This window comes from Oryzias melastigma, linkage group LG14, assembly GCF_002922805.2.
Source record: "Oryzias melastigma strain HK-1 linkage group LG14, ASM292280v2, whole genome shotgun sequence".
Lineage (NCBI taxonomy): Eukaryota > Metazoa > Chordata > Actinopteri > Beloniformes > Adrianichthyidae > Oryzias > Oryzias melastigma.
In genome coordinates this window covers 27,260,296-27,280,771 of record NC_050525.1, presented here as the reverse complement: position 1 = coordinate 27,280,771, position 20,476 = coordinate 27,260,296, and the positions used below count along the sequence as shown (strand labels likewise).

Here is a 20,476-nt window from a genome sequence, read left to right as displayed (position 1 = left end):
AATAAGAAAACTCACAATGGAGAACAGTAGTGTGCAGCTTTTTAATTTGCTGTTACTGCAAATGAGCTCAAATGGGTTTCCACAAAGAAAGTTAACAAGTGGGATTACTGTACATCACACCACAACAGAAGACATCTCCACTTGAGTCACAAAATCAGACCCACCAGGTCTTAAACAGATTTACCTCAAGAACAAACGTTCACCAAGGTTTCTGACACAAACTCACAACTCAAGCTCCACCCCCAAAGTCCACAATAGAGAGGACAGGAACTTGAAGTTGGAGTCTCACACCAGGGGCAAGCTGACCGCCATCAAGGTTGTTACAAAAGCTGCCCAAACAGTGGGAACACAGCTCTTTGAAACAGGTGAAGGATCTTCTGATCCACTGACCGTCTCATCATGAGGTCCAGGTGTGGGTGGGCGGGTCCTCAATCAGCTGCTGCTCTCCCTCTGCTCCGCCACCCACAGAAACTCATTCACTCTTAACTCAATCACTCCAAACTCAAGCACACTAACAGACACAAAGAGTGCCGGACACACCTGGGCCGTAACATGCAGAAAACCACGTCTGCGTCCGAATTCCTTCCCTACTCACTATATAGTGTTCACCATTTTGAAGAACTGTCCAAATCTACAATCTAGTAACTAGTGCGCATTGATGCTCTCTTCATTCGCAAATATAGACCACAATACATTTGTCAGGAGCCAGCCAGTCATGTCCTCCTCCAACCACCAGAGGGAGCCCTCACCTGAGTACTAACTGCATCTGCCATCCTCTTGTACTCCAATTCCCATCATGCATTAGCCACCATTTTCCTGTCACCACAGCTGTTGGTCATCATCATCAGTATTCCTGCTCCTCACTCTGCCCCCTGCGAAGTCTAGTTACTCTGTACGTTCATTCTGAGCACTCTGAGGTTTGCCTGCCTGTGTTTGACTCTCGCCTGTTTTCTCGTCTCCCGGCTCGCTCCAGTGTTTGACCCGGGCCTGTCTCCTGACTACGTTCTGCCTTGTCCTTACCTGTGTTGCTATTGCTATTAGATTCAATCCACTCACCTCAGCTCCTTCATTACAGCATGGCAGTTGAACATTTTTTCCAAAAGAAAAAAAGTGTTTCAAGATAATTATTTAAATAAACTGTCCACATTTTCATCATCAGAACACAGTAGAGTCACAAATAGACGTCGTGAAATGTTCGCTTTGATTCACTTTGTGAAGTCAGTGATGTCAAATTCAGTAGTGGACATGAATTGCCTTTAACCCTTTAACACCCGAGCTCCAATGTTTATGTTCTCGGATTTACTGTAATTCTTTAATCGTTAACTTGATAATTCCAGCAGATTCTGAAGCAGAAAAGCGTCACAGACGACACCTCAGGTGTTAAGAGTTCAAATCCAGACCACTAAGTCCTGCAGTATAGAGTTATTGGTAGTTAGGGATCAGGATGGGGATTCAGACACAGCCATAGACACATAGCTCATGTGATCCTTGTCCTGCTGGAATTATCTGATCTGCTGGATTCAGCAGACCTGAAGATTTTACTGTCCAGGCTCAGTGAGGTGGTAGGATGTGCGGTACTGCTCTGGACTGGGTCAGATCTTATCTAGCAGACAGAAGCGTGAGTGTGAGTTAATCTGGAATCACATCTGCTAAAGTTTCTCTGGCTTGTGGAGTTCTTCAGGGCTCAATTTCAGGACCTCTTCTGTTTCCTTGTACCTCCTGACGTGATGCCGATGATAGTCCGTTCTATGTTCCCATTCAGCAGAGCGGTTCCTCTGTCACTCCTGTCTTGTCTCCATGACATCAGAGATCAGATGGTCCTCAGTCCAAGCGGCTCCTTTCACCCTCTAAGGTGGGTTTGGGTCTTTGGCTCCACATGTTCAACAGTCTGATTGAAACTGGATTTGGATCTGGACTCTCACATCCGTGGTAAAGAGCATCTTCTTCCAGCTGAGGCGGCCGATGAAGATGAAACCGTTTTTATCCCAACGACACTTTGAGACGGTCATCCGCGCCTGGATTACCTCGGGGTCAGCCAGTCGCCCTCTCAGAGCTGCAGCTGGTTCATGTCCTGATCGGAGTTAGAGAGAACACATCTCCAGCCCGCCGTCTCCGGTCAGCTGATCAGCTTCTCCTGGAGGTACCGAGGTCAAACAGGAAGTGTGGGGGGGGCAGCCTTTCCTGTCTGCGATGAAGCTCTGGAACGCTTTGCTGCTAAAGATTAGACAAGAGTCTTTAAAACTCGTCTTAAGAATCATTTTTATAGACAAGCTGTCAGTTACACATGAGATCTAGCTGTTATTTTATTTTCAAGTTTTTACTATATTTTATAAACTTATTACACGTATTTTCAACAGTTTTATTATGTTTAGCTTTTAATGTAAATTGTTCTTTTTAAGTTTTTCATTGTTGAAACTCTTAATAAATAAAAACGATGTTCTCAACAAATCTCTTGAGTTTTGGTTTCATTTTCTGCTCTGAAAGAAAAAAATTCTGCTGCATCTCTGACTGCAGGAGTTGGAGGGTGTGTCCTCATGAAGGTGTGTCCTCGTGCAGGTGTGTCCTCATGAAGGTGTTTCCTCATACAGGTGTGTCCTCATGAAGGTGTGTCCTCGTGCAGGTGTGTCCTCATGAAGGTGTGTCCTCATGAAGGTGTGTCCTCGTGCAGGTGTGTCCTCATGAAGGTGTGTCCTCATGAAGGTGTGTCCTCGTACAGGTGTGTCCTTGTGCAGGTGTGTCCTCATGAAGGTGTGTCCTCGTACAGGTGTGTCCTCATGAAGGTGTGTCCTCGTGCAGGTGTGTCCTCGTGCAGGTGTTCCGGTGTTTGTGCGCTCGTCTTCCTCCTCTCCTTTCATTCTGCAGCTTTCTTCTCCTGTTTTTCTCTGCAGAACTCATCCCGATTCATTTCTGCTGCATTACTCTTTCCATTCTCACGCGTCCTTTTCCGTTCGCCTCAGCGCAGGCGGCCCGGCCCGCTGAGCGCCGCGTCGCTCTGCCGGAGCGGCTGACATTGTTTGTGTTTCTTTGTGAGCGGATGTGTTTATTACAGCAGAAAAATCCAGGTTTGTCTGCATCATCGCCTCTCTGCACAGCTGCACGGCCTCTACTGTACAGCCTTTCTCTGCGTCGCCATGGTTACCACAGCCTCAGCAGTTCAGAGCAACGATCAGCGTTCTGGAAGAAAACGCTGTCAGCGGAAGAGAATTCAGCAACACTGTGTTGTTGTGAGGAAACACAACCAGACTGCTACACAACACACAACACAATCATGAGACTACTACACAATTTTAAGATCAGGATGTACACACTCTCCAAACACAACACACGCACACGCACACATATTCAAAGACCAGTAATTCAACACACACTAACATACAACACACTCATAAACACAAAAAACTCACACACACTCTCAAAGACACACAAACACACAAAGACACATAACATGCACTCAAACTCAACACAAACCAACACAAAAAACAAACAGAACACACGACAAAAACGCAGACGACACAGACTCAACACACACATAGACCAACATGTAGACACACACCTGCACACAAACTCGGTCATTCACACACAAACTTATTCACAAACGAGCAAACGTGCACACACACATGCATACTTCAGTGAGCAAACACAGGAGAAATGAACCCACAGGAAGAACCCACTTCTCCTTCAAAATAAAAGGATGTGGACCACAGGACCCACTTCTCCTTCAAAATAAAAGTATGTGGACCACAGAACTCATTTCTCCTTCAAAATAAAAGCATGTGGACCACAGGACCCACTTCTCCTTCAAAATAAAAGGATGTGGGCCACGGGACCCACTTCTCCTTCAAAATAAAAGTATGTGGACCACAGGACCCACTTCTCCTTCAAAATAAAAGTATATGGACCACAGAACTCATTTCTCCTTCAAAATAAAAGCATGTGGACCACAGGACCCACTTCTCCTTCAAAATAAAAGCATGTGGACCACAGGACCCACTTCTCCTTCAAAATAAAAGGATGTGGACCACAGGACCCACTTCTCCTTCAAAATAAAAGCATGTGGACCACAGAACCCATTTTTCCTTCAAAATAAAATCATGTGGACCACAGGACCCACTTCTCCTTCAAAATAAAAGCATGTGGTCCACAGGACCCACCTCTCCTTCAAAATAAAAGCATGTGGACCACAGAACCCGTGTCTGATATTTGCTGATGTCATCATGGCTTTCTATGGGTCAAACTAAAACAGAATTTTTCCTCCTGAAACTTTCTTGTCAGTTTTCTGGCTGATTCGCCGTCCGGCTGTCTGTTTGCCTCTCAGCTCGTCCATGTGTGAAATGCAAAGCAGACGGAAGGGGGCGGAGCCTGCAGCTGGCGCTCAGCAGCGTCTGAAGAGCAGTGAGAGCTCCTGCAGGAGTTTCTCTGAGAGGCTGAGGAGAAGGAGGAACAGCTCTGAAAAACAGACTTTAAAGTCGCAGATTTGCTGCCTGATTGTTTCTCACTGTTTCTGTGAGGGAGGGGCCCCCTACATGCAACACATTGAAGCCACACCCCTTTTGATTACTGAAGGAGCAGCGCACAGACTTCATTTAGAAGTGAAAGTAACTCAATAAGAACAAGGTTGGGGATTTTTTTCTATGCTACAGTTTTAAATGGAAGAAAAATTTAAGCACATTTCAGCTTTTTTCACTGAAACGGTGAATCAGCTGCTGTTTGTAAATCTGACTGATGAGGTCATCCGTGAACCGCACGTCACTGACAACGCAGTATATTGTCCAGCTGTGTACCCTCTCCGAAATCCACGAGTCTATCGGTGTTACAGCTCCTTTAAGACCCCCCCCCCTCGTTCTTGAAGGCGCCACGCCTGATGTGAACATAAATGAAGACGGACTGAATCCAAACCAGCAGAGCAGACATGAAGGTCGGACCTGTGGTTCTGCCAGGATTGGTACCAGTCTCTGGTCACATGACAGAAGGACGGCTGGACCTCAGCAGTAAAAAGCAGTAGAAGTAGTAAAAGCAGCTGGAAGTCTTTTAGAAGAGAGGCCTGAAATATGGATATATCTCATCTGAGTTTCTACATGTGCAGGATCAGGACTGCTTTGTGTGTGTGTGTGTGGGGTGTGTTAGTGTGTGTGTGACGTTAACATCATCCGGATGTGGTCGTCCACACCAACCGACGTCTCTCCAGAGACCGTCTGCATTTAGAGCTCGTCTCCCCCGGGTTCCCTTCACTTCTGCTGTCTGCCTCCATTGACCCCCTTTAGCCTGGAAACGCCTGAAAGCTGCAGAACGGATTCGCGGTGGAGGGAGATCCTTCATGAAGATCTCCACCAGAGGATCCACACGCCGTTCTTTCTTTATATACTCACAGGTCCCAGTCTGACGTGTTTCAGGTCGTGTTTCTGCCATCAGTGTCAGGAATGTTCATGACGATGCAGACCAGCTGCTGAAGCTCTCAGGATTTCTGCTCCATGTGAAACGTTCAGACTGATGTGGACGACTTAGACGACAGACTTGTATGAAATTAACAACATACGATGACATCAAATGAAGTTTTATTTTGGCGGTCTGGAGTCTTTGAACTCTCTGCTCCGAGTGTCCTGCTGGATGAGTTTGATGAACATGGGATCAAACTCCATCCTGGGGGTGTCCAGGTCTCAGTGGTGCCGGTTCTGGTCCTTGTTCTCCAGAACTGGACCTGTCCAAAAACTGAATCAGTTGTAGAGCCTGGTCGACTCTTGTTTCCAACACTCCTCCGGGACCCCCGGTTCTCTTGGGTGTTCATTCCAGGGTGGAGGTGGGCGGTGGGGTGAAGCCTGTCTGGCTTAAGCTTAAACACTCACCTGAGCACAGGTGTTGGCTCACCTTTGCACTAATAGTATGCGTGACAGAATGAATGGCTCTTCATGTGTGGGTTTGTATGCAGAAGTGTGTGAACTGCAGTTGTATTATTCTGAACATCATCTCTGCTCCGGTTCCTGCTGTCATGAGAGCAGCAGCAGAGCTGGTGCATCACCCAGCAGACGTCCTCCCCCAGGCAGAAGAGCCTCAGCTGAGCTCTGGATGAGCTTTCATGTTCCAAACCATCAACAGATGAAATGTTCGGCTGTTCCTGAACTCACCGCTAACACTGCGACTCCTCCTCAGACTGACCACAGCTCGACAGAAAAACTGTTTCTGACGCTGTCTATGCCCCCCCCCCAGCTGCAGAGCCTGCGCAGACACTGAGAATACCTGTCTGCGCTCTCTGTCTCCTGGATGCTCGTCATCTGTCGCTGCGCCGGCTGGCAGTGTGACAGACGGCGCTACAGGTCTGTGGATGGCGAGCCAGCAGCCTCCCGCATCACCATCTGCTGTCAGAACAATCACACTGTCCTGGAGAACATGACGACTTCTGCTGACAGCATGTGAGCACACGCAGGAACACACACAGGAACACACCTTTGTGTCACACACACCTGAAAGCAGCAGCAGCTTCATCAGCGTTTCCTTCAGAGCTAACCTGTGAGCTTCAACGTGTCACGAGAATCCATGAAAACTCAGACGCTCACATCAGACTTTTATAAACAACGAACAGAGCAGATCCTCGCGGCGGTCCTCCAGACCGGATCTGGACTTACAGGCGTAGGTCATGGCGAAGCTGCTGCCAGTGTCCACCATGTCCACCTGAGGCACCAGCTTGGAGACGTCCTGATGCTGCGACAGAGCGAAGCGAAACACCTCGTACTCGTGCGAGCCGGTGGGGAAAAGGCCTCCTGTTGACGAGAAGAGACGAGTCGGACGTCAAAGAGATTCCCCGAGATACTAACAGGTGAGCAAACACCTGTGAGGAGGAAGAACAGGTGAGCAAACACCTGTCAGGATTGAGAACGGGAGCAAACATCTGTCAGGAGGAAGACCAGGTGAGCAAACATCTGTCAGGAGGAACAACACGTGAGCAAACATCTGTCAGGAGGAAGACCAGGTGAGCAAACATCTGTCAGGAGGGAGAACAGGTGAGCAAACATCTGTCAGGAGGGAGAACAGGTGAGCAAACATCTGTCAGGAGGGAGAACAGGTGAGCAAACATCTGTCAGGAGGGAGAACAGGTCCAGACACGACATTCAGCTGCACTGATGAATGAACGTCTTCATCAGGTCATGATGAAGGACGTGTTCACCTGAAGCAGTCAGTCACGGTTATAAATGGTAAAAGGCATCACATACTGATGGTGGCTCCGCCCCCTTACTCTCAAGCCAGCCTATAACCTCCTGGAGCAATGTGGGGTTCAGTGTCTTGCATCTGTCATCCACTTATCCATCCATCCATCATCCATCCATCATCCATCCATCATTCATCCATCATTCATCCATCCATTATCCATCCATCCACTTATCCATCCATCCATCCATCCATCATTCATCCATCCATCCATCCGTCCTCCATCCATCCATCCATCCGTCCTCCATCCATCCATCCATCCATCATCCATCCATCCATCATCCATCCGTCCTCCATCCATCCATCATCCATCCATCCATCCATCCATCACTCATCCATCCATCCATCCATCCTCCATTCATCATCCATCCATCCGTCCTCCATCCATCATCCATCCATCCATTCATCATCCATCCATCCATCCATCCATCACTCATCCATCCATCCATCCATCATCCATCCATCCATCCATCATCCATCACTCATCCATCCATCCATCCATCCATCCTCCATTCATCATCCATCCATCCATCCATCATCCATCCATCCATTCATCATCCATCCATCCATCCATCCATCCATCATCCATCCATCCATCCACCATCCATCCATCATCCATTTATCCATCCATCCATCCACCATCCATCATCCATTTATCCATCCATCCATCCATCATCCATCCATCCATGAGACAATAGACTTTTTTCACCTCACACATCAGGGCAGACTCGCTTCCGGCTTGTATTGTTTAGAACTGCAAAGCTAACAGCTGAACGAGGTTTAAAGCTATTTTACATCAATAATATAGGTTAACCTAACCAATTGTAACTGAAATTTGTTCTATATTTATTGTGTAAATGTCCTACCTGGTTGTATTCGTTTTCCCCTCTTAGATCGTTCAAATCAAAGAACAAATGTCAGTAATCCTGCAGAATGCTGCAGCTGCTTCCCCCACATTACATGGATGATATTAAAGGAGTCGTTGATTATTTCTCTCTGATAACCCAGTTAAGGGCTGCACGGTGGCGCAGTGGTTAGCGCTCTTGCCTCACAGCGAGAAGGCCCCGGTTCGAATCCCGGCTGGGACCTTTCTGTGTGGAGTTTGCATGTTCTCCCCGTGCATGCGTGGGTTTTCACCGGGGACTCTGGCTTCCTCCCACCGTCCAAAAACATGCTTCATAGGTTCATTGGTGACTCTAAATTGCCTCTAGGTGTGAATGTGAGAGTGGATGTGTGTGTGATTGAGGTCCTGTGACAGACCTGTCCGGGGTGTACCCCGCCTTCGCCCATCAGCAGCCGGGATAGGCTCCGGCACCCCCGCGACCCCGAAAGGGAAAAAGCAGTCAGGAAAATGGATGGATGGAATAACCCAGTTAAAGTTAGACGAAGGTTACAAGAACTTCACTGAATGCTGCTGGTTTGATTATGAAGGTAATTGTGATTTTATTATTTTAATCTGTGCTAATGCTAACACTAGCATTAGCTTTGGTTCTGAGACGTGGAGCAGAAGATCTTCTCTCACCAGGTAAAAGTTTCATAAATGTCCATTCTCACATAATCCTGTAAACAGATCAAATGTCAGACAATTCCAGCGTGTCTGACATTAAAGTCAAACTTATTCCTGTTGTGATGTTTTCTACTGCGGTCAGTGAGCTGATCTGCAGGAAAAGAAAGGTTAAAAATGATCAAATTAATTGAAACTGTTGCCAAAAATATGAAATTGACCATTTCCATGTAATGTCATAAAATACATTCATCCATAGATTTTTTTTGTTTTTTTAATTTATTTGGAAATCTGAAACTACATGGCTCAATAGCTGATCTGAACATTTTAACTAACCAAACCATTCCTGTTTTTACAATTATCCCCTTTACTATCCCATAGAAACATGTTATCCTGGGAAGAGATTCAAATCCGTGCAGACATGCAGAGATGTTTGTCTTTGCTGAAGGTTTTAAATGTGAACAACATGAATTTCTATCTGCTTTGTGCTGATCGCACTAAAAATGTGTAGAAATAACATCGGCCAAAATAGAACCGAATAATATTTACTCAAATAAAAGGTCGATATTTTCAATAAAACATCAAATATTGAAGGATTACTCAAATTTGTATTTAGATTTGTGAACGATCCAAGACAGGAAATGGAAATACAGTCCAGCGGGACATTTATAAAATAATTATTGTACATTTTTCTGTTGAAACTGGTTAGATTACCTTTTATTATTTATGTTAAATTGTGTCAAACAGCGTTCAGCCATCAGCTTTGCCTTCTAAATGCGAATGCATGCCTGTCGCCATTTTGTCTGACGTCACCGTGAAAAGCGTCTATGGTAACAATGAACCAATGAATCTTGTTTTTGGACGATGGGAGGAACCAGAGAAAACCCACACATGCATGGGGAGAACATGCAAACTCCACACAGTGGGTGATTCTGGTTCTGGTCCAGCAGGGACTTGAACCGGACCTTTCCTGCTGTGAGGGTGGAGTGCTAACCACTGCGCGTGCATGGTCGCTGGACGCGTCATCGAGGCCGGTGTGAACGCAGCCTCGTGATTCCTGCGCTGAATCATTTCAGAGTGTCAACCTCCACCTTAATCCTCTAAACTCGCCTCTTCTATTTCAAACCTTCAATGTTTTTCTGTTCAGTATCTGATCTGCAGTTTGGAAAACCTGAAACTGAAACCAGCAAAAGCTGCTCAGAAAACCGAGAGAGGAAGAAGGAGAGGAAGCTGGAACCGGGAGAGAGAACATCAGAACCAAAGAGAAAAGATCATAGACGCTTCAGAACTCAAACATATCTGGACTCTCAGGAACCGGAAGCTTCTTCCATCAAAAGGATGAAGCTGACACAGCACAGGCCCGCGGCAGTGCGCGTGTCTGTGCACGTTTCCGGTCACACTCTGAAGACTGAACGAAAGCTTTGACCATCCATGCTGGAGCGGCTCTCAGGCCACGCCCCCGACGTGGTCCTGTTCCAGACATCCACCTGATCGTGGTAGAATGCTGCAGGCCGGAGTTCTGTTCGGTTCTGTTCCGAGATGAAAATGATTCTTAATGGTTTCATTAAGAACAACCTTCAGTTACTCAGATCAGAAGATCCCGTTATTTCCCACGTATGTCCTCATTAGAGTTCAATCAGCGTCATTCACGCTGTGTGCACGTGCGTGTGCGTGTGTGAGTCAAATCCAACCATATTTCTTCAGAAATTCAGATCAGCTTCAGTCTGGATCCCTTCAGAACTTTTATTAAGTTCTGTTACGTTCTGGTTCTGACCCGGTTCTGCTCCGTGTGTCGTTCCTCTGACGCTCCAAACTTTTGATGAAACTCCCCCCATCAGAAACATATTGAGTTCTCTGGTTCTGGTTCTGATCAGACTTGGATCTGTATTAAAAACTGAAATGATAAAATATCCCATCAGCTCATTTCGGGTTAAAATCCCGCATGTTTGCGGTGTGACCATCAGAGGTCCGAATTCCCGCCAGCGCGCGGATCTTCCTGACTTTAGAAATGACCGGTCACGTGACCGGTCAGGTCTGGAACCTCTGAAGCTGAACGGAGATGTTCTCCATAAATGGATCTCAGCGGAACCGAACTGGAACTGGAACGCGCCTTTTTACGCGGGGCAGCCCGGACACTTCAGTAAGTTCTGGACCAGAACGGACCGCGGAGTCCGGCATGAGCCCGGACCCCCACTCACCTATGTTGACGTTTCCCGGGAAACTTGTTCCGCTGCAAAGCCCGAGCAGCAGCAGCAGTGGCGGGAGCGGCGGCGCCGCGCGTGCCGGGAAGCCCCGCATGTTTCCTCCAGCAGCAGATGAAACGAATCAGCCGATCCCGTCCACGCCGCAGGCCGGCCGCGCGCGCACATCCGCCAGCAGCTTCTGCTCAGCTGTGGCCCCGTCAGTCTGCCCCCGCACCGAACATCCTCCTTCAACTGCGAGCCGCGCCTCCTCTCTGCACCTCCTCTCTGTGCCTCCTCTCTGAGCCTCCTCTCTGCACCTCCTCTCTGTACCTCCTCTCTGAGCCTCCTCTCTGAGCCTCCTCCCGCGCCCCCAGCAGTGATGCGTTAACAGCCTTCTGATTTTAAACGCGAAAGGGAGGAAAGATTAAAACTTTGACTCCCAGCATCTCCAGAGGATAACCAGGGGAGAACAGGAGGACTAGATAAGGACCAGAGGAGAAACAGGAGGACTAGATGAGGACCAGAGGAGAAACAGAAGAGGACTAGAGGAGAACCAGAGGAGTTTCTTCCACCTCCAAAAACCCAAACAGGAAAGGAAAGACGTCCCTGAACGCATCAGCTGTCTTTATCAAAACAACATGAAGACTAAATCTAGACTCTGATCTTGAATCCTGCAGAACTTCTGGAGAAAACTCTGATTCTGATTCTGCACAACTTCTAAGTTCTGATGAGAATTCAGGATCATCAGATCAGCTGTTGTGGGCTCAGTGGTCTGTGGGGGGACTGGAACAGACCAGATCTTTCTGATCCTCAGACAAACTTTGGTTAAAGACTTCCTGTTGGTGAGCAGTGATGATGACTTCCGACGTCCGCCTCTTTGATTGTGTTCTCCGTGGCTCCGCCTCTTTGATTGTGTTCTACGTGGCTCCGCCTCTTTGATTGTATTCTCTGTGGCTCCGCCTCTTTGATAGTGTTCTCCGTGGCTCCACCTCTTTTATTGTGTTCTCTGTGGCTCCGCCTCTTTGATTTTGTTTCTTGTGGCTCCGCCTCTTTGATTGTGTTCCCCGTGGCTCCACCTCTTTGATTGTGTTCTCTGTGGCTCCGCCTCTTTGATTGTGTTTCTTGTGGCTCCGCCTCTTTGATAGTGTTCTCTGTGGCTCCGCCTCTTTGATTGTGTTCCCCGTGGCTCCACCTCTTTTATTGTGTTCTCTGTGGCTCCGCCTCTTTGATTTTGTTTCTTGTGGCTCCACCTCTTTGATTGTGTTCTCTGTGGCTCCGCCTCTTTGATTTTGTTTCTTGTGGCTCCGCCTCTTTGATTGTGTTCCCCGTGGCTCCGCCTCTTTGATTTTGTTTCTTGTGGCTCCACCTCTTTGATTGTGTTTCTTGTGGCTCCGCCTTTTTGATTGTGTTCCCCATGGCTCCGCCTCTTTGATTGTGCTTCTCGTGACTCCGCCTCTTTGATTGTGTTCTCCATAGCTCCGCCCCTTTTATTTTGTTCCACGTGGCTCCGCCTGTTTGATTGTGCATCTCGTCACTCCGCCTGTCAGCTGACATGTCACACCTGAATGTTTCACCTGCACAGATTCTCTCTGCAGTTTTTCCCACATGAAGTCATTCATAGAAGACCCCCCCCCCACCACCCCGGTTGTTTTAAGTGTAATCTCTTGTAAGTGGATAAACGCCTCACTTGTTCTCATTCATTTTAATCTTTCAGATCAAAATTTTATGCCCCCTCCGCCCCCACTCCGCCCCCCGGCCTGGAGGCTCACAAAGCTTTCCACTGAGGATGGGGGGGGATGAATAAATGATGCAGGCATTGTGCCACACAGCTGGATGCACAGGAACGTGCACGTTGGCCCAGAATGAGAGCGCACATGTGGAAGTGAGCGTTCCAGTGTTGGGGGTGTGGGGGTCGGGTGGGGGGGGTCTACAGATGGGCAAACGAGCGGAGCTGAGGCCCTCTAGTGGTGGACGGATGTTACTGTAATAATAGAGTAATGTGAGACACAGCAGGAGTTTACTCATACAAACCTTTTTTCCTAACTCTTCCTAACCAAACCTCTTCGTAAAGAAACACATTGGGGGGGTACAGAGAATGAGTTTGCAGGTGTTCCAGACACTCATCACCTGACTCAGGTATGACAAACACACGGTGGTGGAGAAACCTTCACACTCATGAACGCTCTCCTGTCCTGCAGGTTTCGTTCCATCAGAACCTTGAAGTTCTGATCAGACGGTTACAGCCAGACTCCTCCCCTCCTAACCCCCTCCCTGTAGATATTTTTGCTCTTTTACATCGTCCTCTACATCTCCATCCACATGAGATAAATGTGCTTCACCGGGGGGTGGGGGGGTCCTGCCTTTCATGAGAGTTCAGACGCTCACCATGCGGTTCCTTCATAGGTCAGCTAATAATATCAATAGCAGATCCAAACCTCAGCTCACCTGTGTGTACAGCAGGTGTTTGATTCACCTGAAGACATTTCATCCAGCACACTTCTGAAACCTTTCTGACCTGAAGCTCTGAAGCTTCAGCGTTTTAAATCCCACCAGTGAAGCCAGAAATCCACGAACTCTGGGAAGGTTTGATGCCTTTTTTTAGAGAGAGGAGCAGCAGGAGGAGGAGGAGGAATTTGAACCAGACAGAAAAGATTTCAGAGAGGCACACGGTAACAGGTATTCTCATGGTCCACTCCTGCTCCTTCACCTCTCCCTCCACTCTACCTTCATCCACCTGTGCTGAGTACTTCTTCATTGTGCTCCAGGTGCGTTCAGCTGCTCAGTCTCACTTCCACACTGGGAAACACGTCCCAGCAGGTCCTAGTCATTACGTCCTCCATTCCCTTCTCATGTCCACGATCCTTCTCTGACCTCTGACTGAGTGTCGGCCCCTCCCTCTTTAGTCTCCTGCCTGTATTTCTCCTCCTCTGTTTCTGCCTGGGGGAGCGTGGAGTGTCTGCAGCTCTCAGCTCGTTACATCACTGAGAGACGCCGCTCTGAGACGCCGCTCTGCGTCAGTCATCACCCGCCAGTGAAGCTTCAGCTTCATCCTACTCGGCTATTCTCTGGTTTTTCTTCAGCTGCTGCTTCAGGAGATCTCCGATGGAATCGACCATCATCACCGCAAAACTTGGAACCACGATTACCATTAACTTGCACACTTTATTTTCTTTTCTTCTCATGCGCCACCAAGGGGCATAGCATTGAGCCAAACCAACAGAGACCCCCCCCTAAGTCCAGTAGGGAGCAAGGCAGGTGCTGCTCCATTCCACCTAAGAAGAGTGACGTGGACACCCCCAGGCTCAGATGTGATGTCGTGGTCTTGCCAGAGAACTCCAGGATCCCTCCAACAGATGGAGAGGGTCCAGGAAGCCACGGTCCAGGGTCAGGTCTCGGACTGAGCTTTGGTTCACCGCGAGTTTCCTCGTGACCATAGATGAGTGCTGGAACGAAGATCGACCACTAAATCAAGAGCTTTGGTTCACTGCGAGTTTCCTCGTGACCATAGATGAGTGCTGGAACGAAGATCGACCACTAAATCAAGAGCTTTGGTTCACCGCAAGTTTCCTCATGACCATAGATGAGTACTGAAACGAAGATCGACCAGTAAATCGAGAGCTTTGGTTTCTGGTTCAGCTCTCTTTTCACCACAATGAACCGGTGCAGCAACCGACAGATTTTCTTATATGGAGGCGAGTTTGCAAAAACACAGCATGCACAGCAGTACCTCCCGAAGTTCAAGGTTTCTGATTTCAATGTTTGATTCTTTGTGCTGAAAATATGAACAGGAAACGAAGTGTAAATGTGTCAGAAAGTTTGTGGACTTTCCTGGTTCCAGGTGTTGGCTCTAATAACAAACGTTCCAGAGAACATGGAGACATGTGCAGCATTAAGATGTTTTATTCATGAACTCATGACCTTGAATGGATTCAGCCTGTCACTGAGCTTAAGTGGGTCGCACTCTCACAGGTCCGAGTCCACTCCACTCGCTGGAGTGTTTATGACAGCAGTTTGTGCAGAAGCACTAATGGCACAAAATGCTTTCAGAAAGAACTTCACAAGGCGTTCATAAAAATGAAGTCCACCTTCATCAGATCCACTTTCATCAGATTCACTTTCATCAGATCCACTTTCATTAGATACACCTTCATCAGATCCACTTTCATCAGATTCACTTTCATCAGATCCACTTTCATAAGATCTGCATTAATCAGATCCACTTTCATTAGATCAATTTTCATTAGATCCATCTTCATTAGATCCACCTTCATCAGATCCCCTTTCATTAGTTCCGTTTTCTTTAGATTCACATTCATTACATCCATTGTCATTAGATCCACTTTCATTAGATCTACTTTCATTAGATCCACTTTCATTAGATCCACCTTCATTAAATCAACTTTCATTAGATCCACCTTCATCAGATCCACCTTCATTATATCCACTTTCATTAGATCCAATTTCTACAGATCCATCTTCATTAGATCCACTTTCATTAGATCCAATTTCACTAGATCCATGTTCATTAGATCCACTTTCATAAAATCCACTTTCATTAGATCCACCTTTATGTGATCCACTTTTAGTAGATTGGTTTTCTTTAGATTCACCTTCATTGGATCCACCTTCATCAGATCCACTTTCATTAAAATCCACTTTCATCAGATCTACCTTCATGTGATCCACTTTCATTAGATCAACATTCATCAGGTCTGCCTTTATTAGATCTGTTTTTATTAGATACACTTTCATTAATCCACCTTCATGATCCACTTTCATTAGATCTACCTCCATAAATCTATTTTCATTAGATCCAATTTCATTAGATTCACCTTCATTAGATCCACTTTCATTAGATCTACCTCCATAGATCCATTTTCATTAGATCCACCTTCATTAGATCCACTTTCATTAGATCAATTTTCATCAGATCAACCTTCATTAGATCCACCTTCATTAGATCCACTTTCATTAGATCCAATTTCATTAGATCCATCTTCACTAGATCCACTTTCATAAAATCCACTTTCATTAGATCCACCTTTATGTGATCCACTTTCCTTAGATCTGTTTTCTTTAGATTCACCTTCATTGGATCCACCTTCATCAGATCCACTGTCATTAGATCTACTTTCATTAGATGAACTTTCATTGAATCCACCTTCATCAGATCCACTTTCATAAAATCCACTTTCATCAGATCCACCTTCATGTGATCCACTTTCATTAGATCAACTTTCATCAGATCTGCCTTTATTAGATATGTTTTTATGAGATACACTTTCATTAATCCACCTTCATGATCCACTTTCATTAGATCTACCTCCATTGATCCATTTTCATTAGATCCAATTTCATTAGATCCACCTTCATTAGATCCACTTTCATTAGATCCATTTTCATCAGATCCACCTTCATGTGATCCACTTTCATTAGATCCACTTTCATTAGATCCACCTTCATCAGATCTACCTTCATCACATCAATCTTTATCACATAGCAAACTAACAGCTGTCGAGAGATTGAACCATAAATTCTCGATTTTCTTTTGTACAAATGACATTCACACATGATGTTCACAACAAACACACAAAAACCCACCAACAACACAAACAAATCCATTTCTAAATGATGTGTTAACAGTATTTTTTTATTTCTTCGCAGCAGTTTTCTGATAATGAAGACTCTGGGTTAATGATGTAAATTTCTCTGTAGAAAGTCCCTTTTTCTCTCGTTTCTGCCTTTCTCTGATGCGTTTGTGATTTTATTTCAAAACCAGGAAAGATGGATTCTGGACATGGAGTTCTCCTAATGGAGGCGTGAGACCCAGAGAGGGATCTGACTCAAAGAGGACTTTTGTTTCCTGTGAGGACAGAAGCAGCAAACAGATATCTGAGCGCTAAGATTAGCAAATGTTACGACTGTCGGCAGAAGTTGGAAAGATCAGAAAGATTTTCAGATTAATCCTAAATAAATCCAATAAGTCAATTTGCAAACATGGGATTTGCTCTGGATCTGGAGACAGGAAGAACGGTGGTGATGAAACCTCACCTGTTCACCGCAGAAGATCTGTTCAAGAAAGAGAATCTGACGCTGCTGATGATGGTTGTCATGGAAACTGTGAAATGCAGCCATCTGATGGTTTCAGGCTCCTCCAGGCTGTTGACACACCTGATATGCTGGATAAGAAAGAGTCCTGCAGCGCAGCCCACGGCTCGCTCCAGGATTATATACAGTCTTCAGTGTAATCTGGGATTATCCTGCAAGGAGAGTGGTCACATTATCCAACGAGTTCTTAAACCCGAATCAAAGATTTCAAAAGAACAATCGTTTGTTGGTTCTAGTCATTGAATAAACGGATCTTCAGATTAAATTCTGGATGTTAAATTTCTCTGAAGACAAAAAGAATTCCTGATCTGATCATTCTGATCACCTTGATCTGATCATCTGGATCTGATGTGATCATCCATCACAGTTTGTTTCTCCGTGAACGAATGTGCCGTCTGAGCAGAAGGTCAACGACAGGCTGTTGATGAACCTTCAGGTGAAAGTCAGGTGCCCAGGTGAAAAAGGGGTGGAGCTTCCAGCATGTGATGGTGGGTGAGGTTCACTAGAGAAGGAGGCTGAATAAGCAGGGGAAGCTGAATGGATTGGGATTTGTTTTTAATCTCATGTGACGTCCAGTTCAGTGAATAACGTAACAACCAGACGTCAGACGTGAAGGTCTGCAGCAGCTGGAGGTGACGGTCTCAGCCATCAGTCGTCTGCAGATCAAACTGCGGAGCAGCTGGAGGTGCAGACCGCTCCTCATCCTGTCTGTAAACACTTTGCATGACTCTGTCGTGACCAAGAGTTATAAATAAAGCTTGATTTGATTTCAAATAATAGCAGATTTCTCACGTTTGCACTTTCCTCTGCATGGATTTGCACTTCATACAGTGTGGATTTTCATTACCCCCCCACCAGTGAGAGCTCATAGAAACAAACCTGATTACCCCCCACCTCCTCCCGGCAGGATTTGCTACCAAATGCAATCAAACGAAAGGCAGAACTCTCTCTGGTGTTTGAGCTTCCAGAGCAGGAAGAACTCAACGTGGATCGCTCTGCGTTATGATGGAGGCGGCGGCTCAGTTATGAGGACAGAAATTAGATCTCAGAGCTAGAAACGCTGGAGGGAATCTGCAGAGGAGCGTCATGACGGGAACTCCAGCAGGAAGAGAGTTTCTGTGAAGAGAAGACGTTCACCACGCTGACACTGAGAGTCCTGCTGACACTCAGCAGTCTGGGTCAGAACCGGGTTGATGGGTTTGCAGGAACAGACATGGTCTCTGAGATTTTCACAAAAGTTTGGGTTCACTTTGGAGAAATCACTTTGTTCAAGACAGTCCAAAAGAATGCAAACAGTCGGAACCGCTTGCTGAGCATTCTTGGACAGAAACATTCTTTATTCTCAGAGCTGCAAAGGTTGAATGATGACATCACAACGAGAGCCTGAAGCGCCTCAGAAACCGCCACCTCTAGCTGGGTCCTGACTGGGAATTCCGTCCAGAAGATCCAAACGGGAGCAGAAGAACTGGTCAGGATGTGGTTCAGTCCATCCAACGCCGACAGAGTCACAGGTTGATGTTATGACCCATTACCTGGCAGGTGTGGGAGGAGCCAAGCTGAGACGTGACAGGACCAGCCAGCAGAGTTTTAAACAGAGAAGAAAGAGAGAACACAAGATTCTTTCCAGACGATCTTTCTGTTAGAAAACTGAGCTCAGCGTAATCTCCAAGGTGTTTTCATCAGAGCTCAAAGAACAGAAGCTGATTGGACGTTAAGATCTCAAGATGTCATCAGGTGATCCAGCACCAGGAAGGCGGTGGAAAACCAGATTCAGCCTCGAACTTGGATTTTAACAATCGCGTCTGCACTGAGGATGAACTGGAATCCAATTCCTGAAACCCAGTCGGAACGCCATGACCTGCCTCTGGTCGCCCTGACCCGACCCAGGCCGCCGCTGGTCGTCAGCACGCCGGCCTCTCCTCGGGAAGCGTGTCATGTCTGACTTCCTGCGAGGAGGTGCTGCAGCTGTGCGTGAGCTCTCCTGGTGTCCAGAGTTGTTGTAATGCGAGGTGAGCAGAGCGGCGGGAGCGCTCGTCTCATTAACCTCCTCACAGCTGCATGGACGGACGAGCAGCGACAGCGGCGCTCTGCACGCTCTCAAAGCTTAATCAGCCGTGCAGCTGTGCGTGCGCTGGCCCACGCCAGCCCGCCACGGCGGCACAGTCTGCTGTGGCCGCCGCGTGCTGCAGGAGAACAGACGCCGTGATTCACACTGACGGCGGCCGCAGAGATCAGGACTGAGGATGGAGGAGAAGAACACTGACCAAAGAGCTGTAATCGTGTTAGACCTCAGATCAGACCGACCTGCTGGTAATCAGATTACTAAGTGGAGAAAAATAAACTAACCAGGATTTACTCGGTAGTGAAGATGGAAGAGTCCATCAGCGCTGAATCCTTGTCCGTTGGGCGGACCGGGAAATGTGTCGTAGGAAAGACCATCTGGCCGCTGTCACGCCGGTGCCCGAGTCCTTCAGGTAGAGGCTGGATGGATCTACTTGTAGAACTGGAACTGTATGATAAGTTCTCACCTCGCCGTGGTTTAAAGCGGTGCCGCCCGGATCTCGCCGCTCCGGGACCGTGGACCGTGTGTTCAAACTCTAGCAGAAGCTGATTTACAGGATTGACTATGATCAGTTATAATGAATACTAATACTAATCACATCTGGTTGGTTGTAGATTTACTGGATTACTGTGACTTTGCTGATCCTGACAGTTTGATCGTACTTCTCATAAACGTTCTTCACATCAGAGCATTATTTTTTATTTGATGATAAATGTTTTAATATCAGAATGTTCTTTGATCATCTTCATTGTTCAGTTTCCTTAAATCCAGGAGTGACTCCTCATTTTATACCGTTCTCATATAGTCTTGACATTTAAGGCATTTATGTTTCTGATCAGTCAGTTTGCAGATGCTTTATTTCTAAAAACAGAGGTTGTTGAAGCTTTAAACAGGATTCAGTCGTTTTCTGAAGCATCAGGTTTGAAACTAAACATTACAAATGAGGAATTCTCCTGGTTCCTTCATGTCACGATGAACCATCAGGGTTATTAACAACAGAAACATCTGAGAGTCATATTGTCTAAAAACACAACAAGGACAGAAGAAGTCGACATTTCAAACCAGTTTCTGGACATAAAGAAAAGTTTTAGTTGCTGGTTGATGGCAGACTGAACAACTTTGAAGTTTTGCGCATGTATAACCGTGAAACACCCAGCATGAGCAGAGAAGTTCTCCTTTCTCTGGCTGTCAGTCAGACTCACTAACAACCTCATCATTAAAGCTGCTAACATGAAATCTACAACAAACGAGATGTGAGTCGACACGGAGGAGAAGGCAGACAGATGGCGGCGCACGCTCATCCAAAATCTGAACGCCGCTTTCCGCTTCATCTGCTGTCCAGAAGCCTTTCCTCTGATCCGCTTCAGTTCAAACGAGGTCAGAGCAGAAGCTCAGACGTTTGAGGATCACTTTCTCCTGGTA

The 20,476-nt window shown here is 46.6% G+C and overlaps 1 protein-coding gene across 1 annotated transcript in view; it reads right to left on the bottom strand.

Moving 5' to 3' along the window:
- Positions 1-11,263, bottom strand: part of LOC112141341 (glutamate receptor 1) — a 52,211-nt gene extending 40,948 nt beyond the window's left edge. The window contains exons 1-2 of the mRNA XM_024264457.2: positions 10,900-11,263; positions 6,618-6,752 (exon numbers count right to left, since the gene is read on the bottom strand). Coding sequence (XP_024120225.1) covers positions 6,618-6,752; positions 10,900-10,999 — 235 coding nt within the window. The 5' untranslated portion in view covers positions 11,000-11,263. The remainder of the gene's footprint in view (positions 1-6,617; positions 6,753-10,899) is intronic.
- Between the last annotated feature and the right edge of the window lie 9,213 nt (positions 11,264-20,476).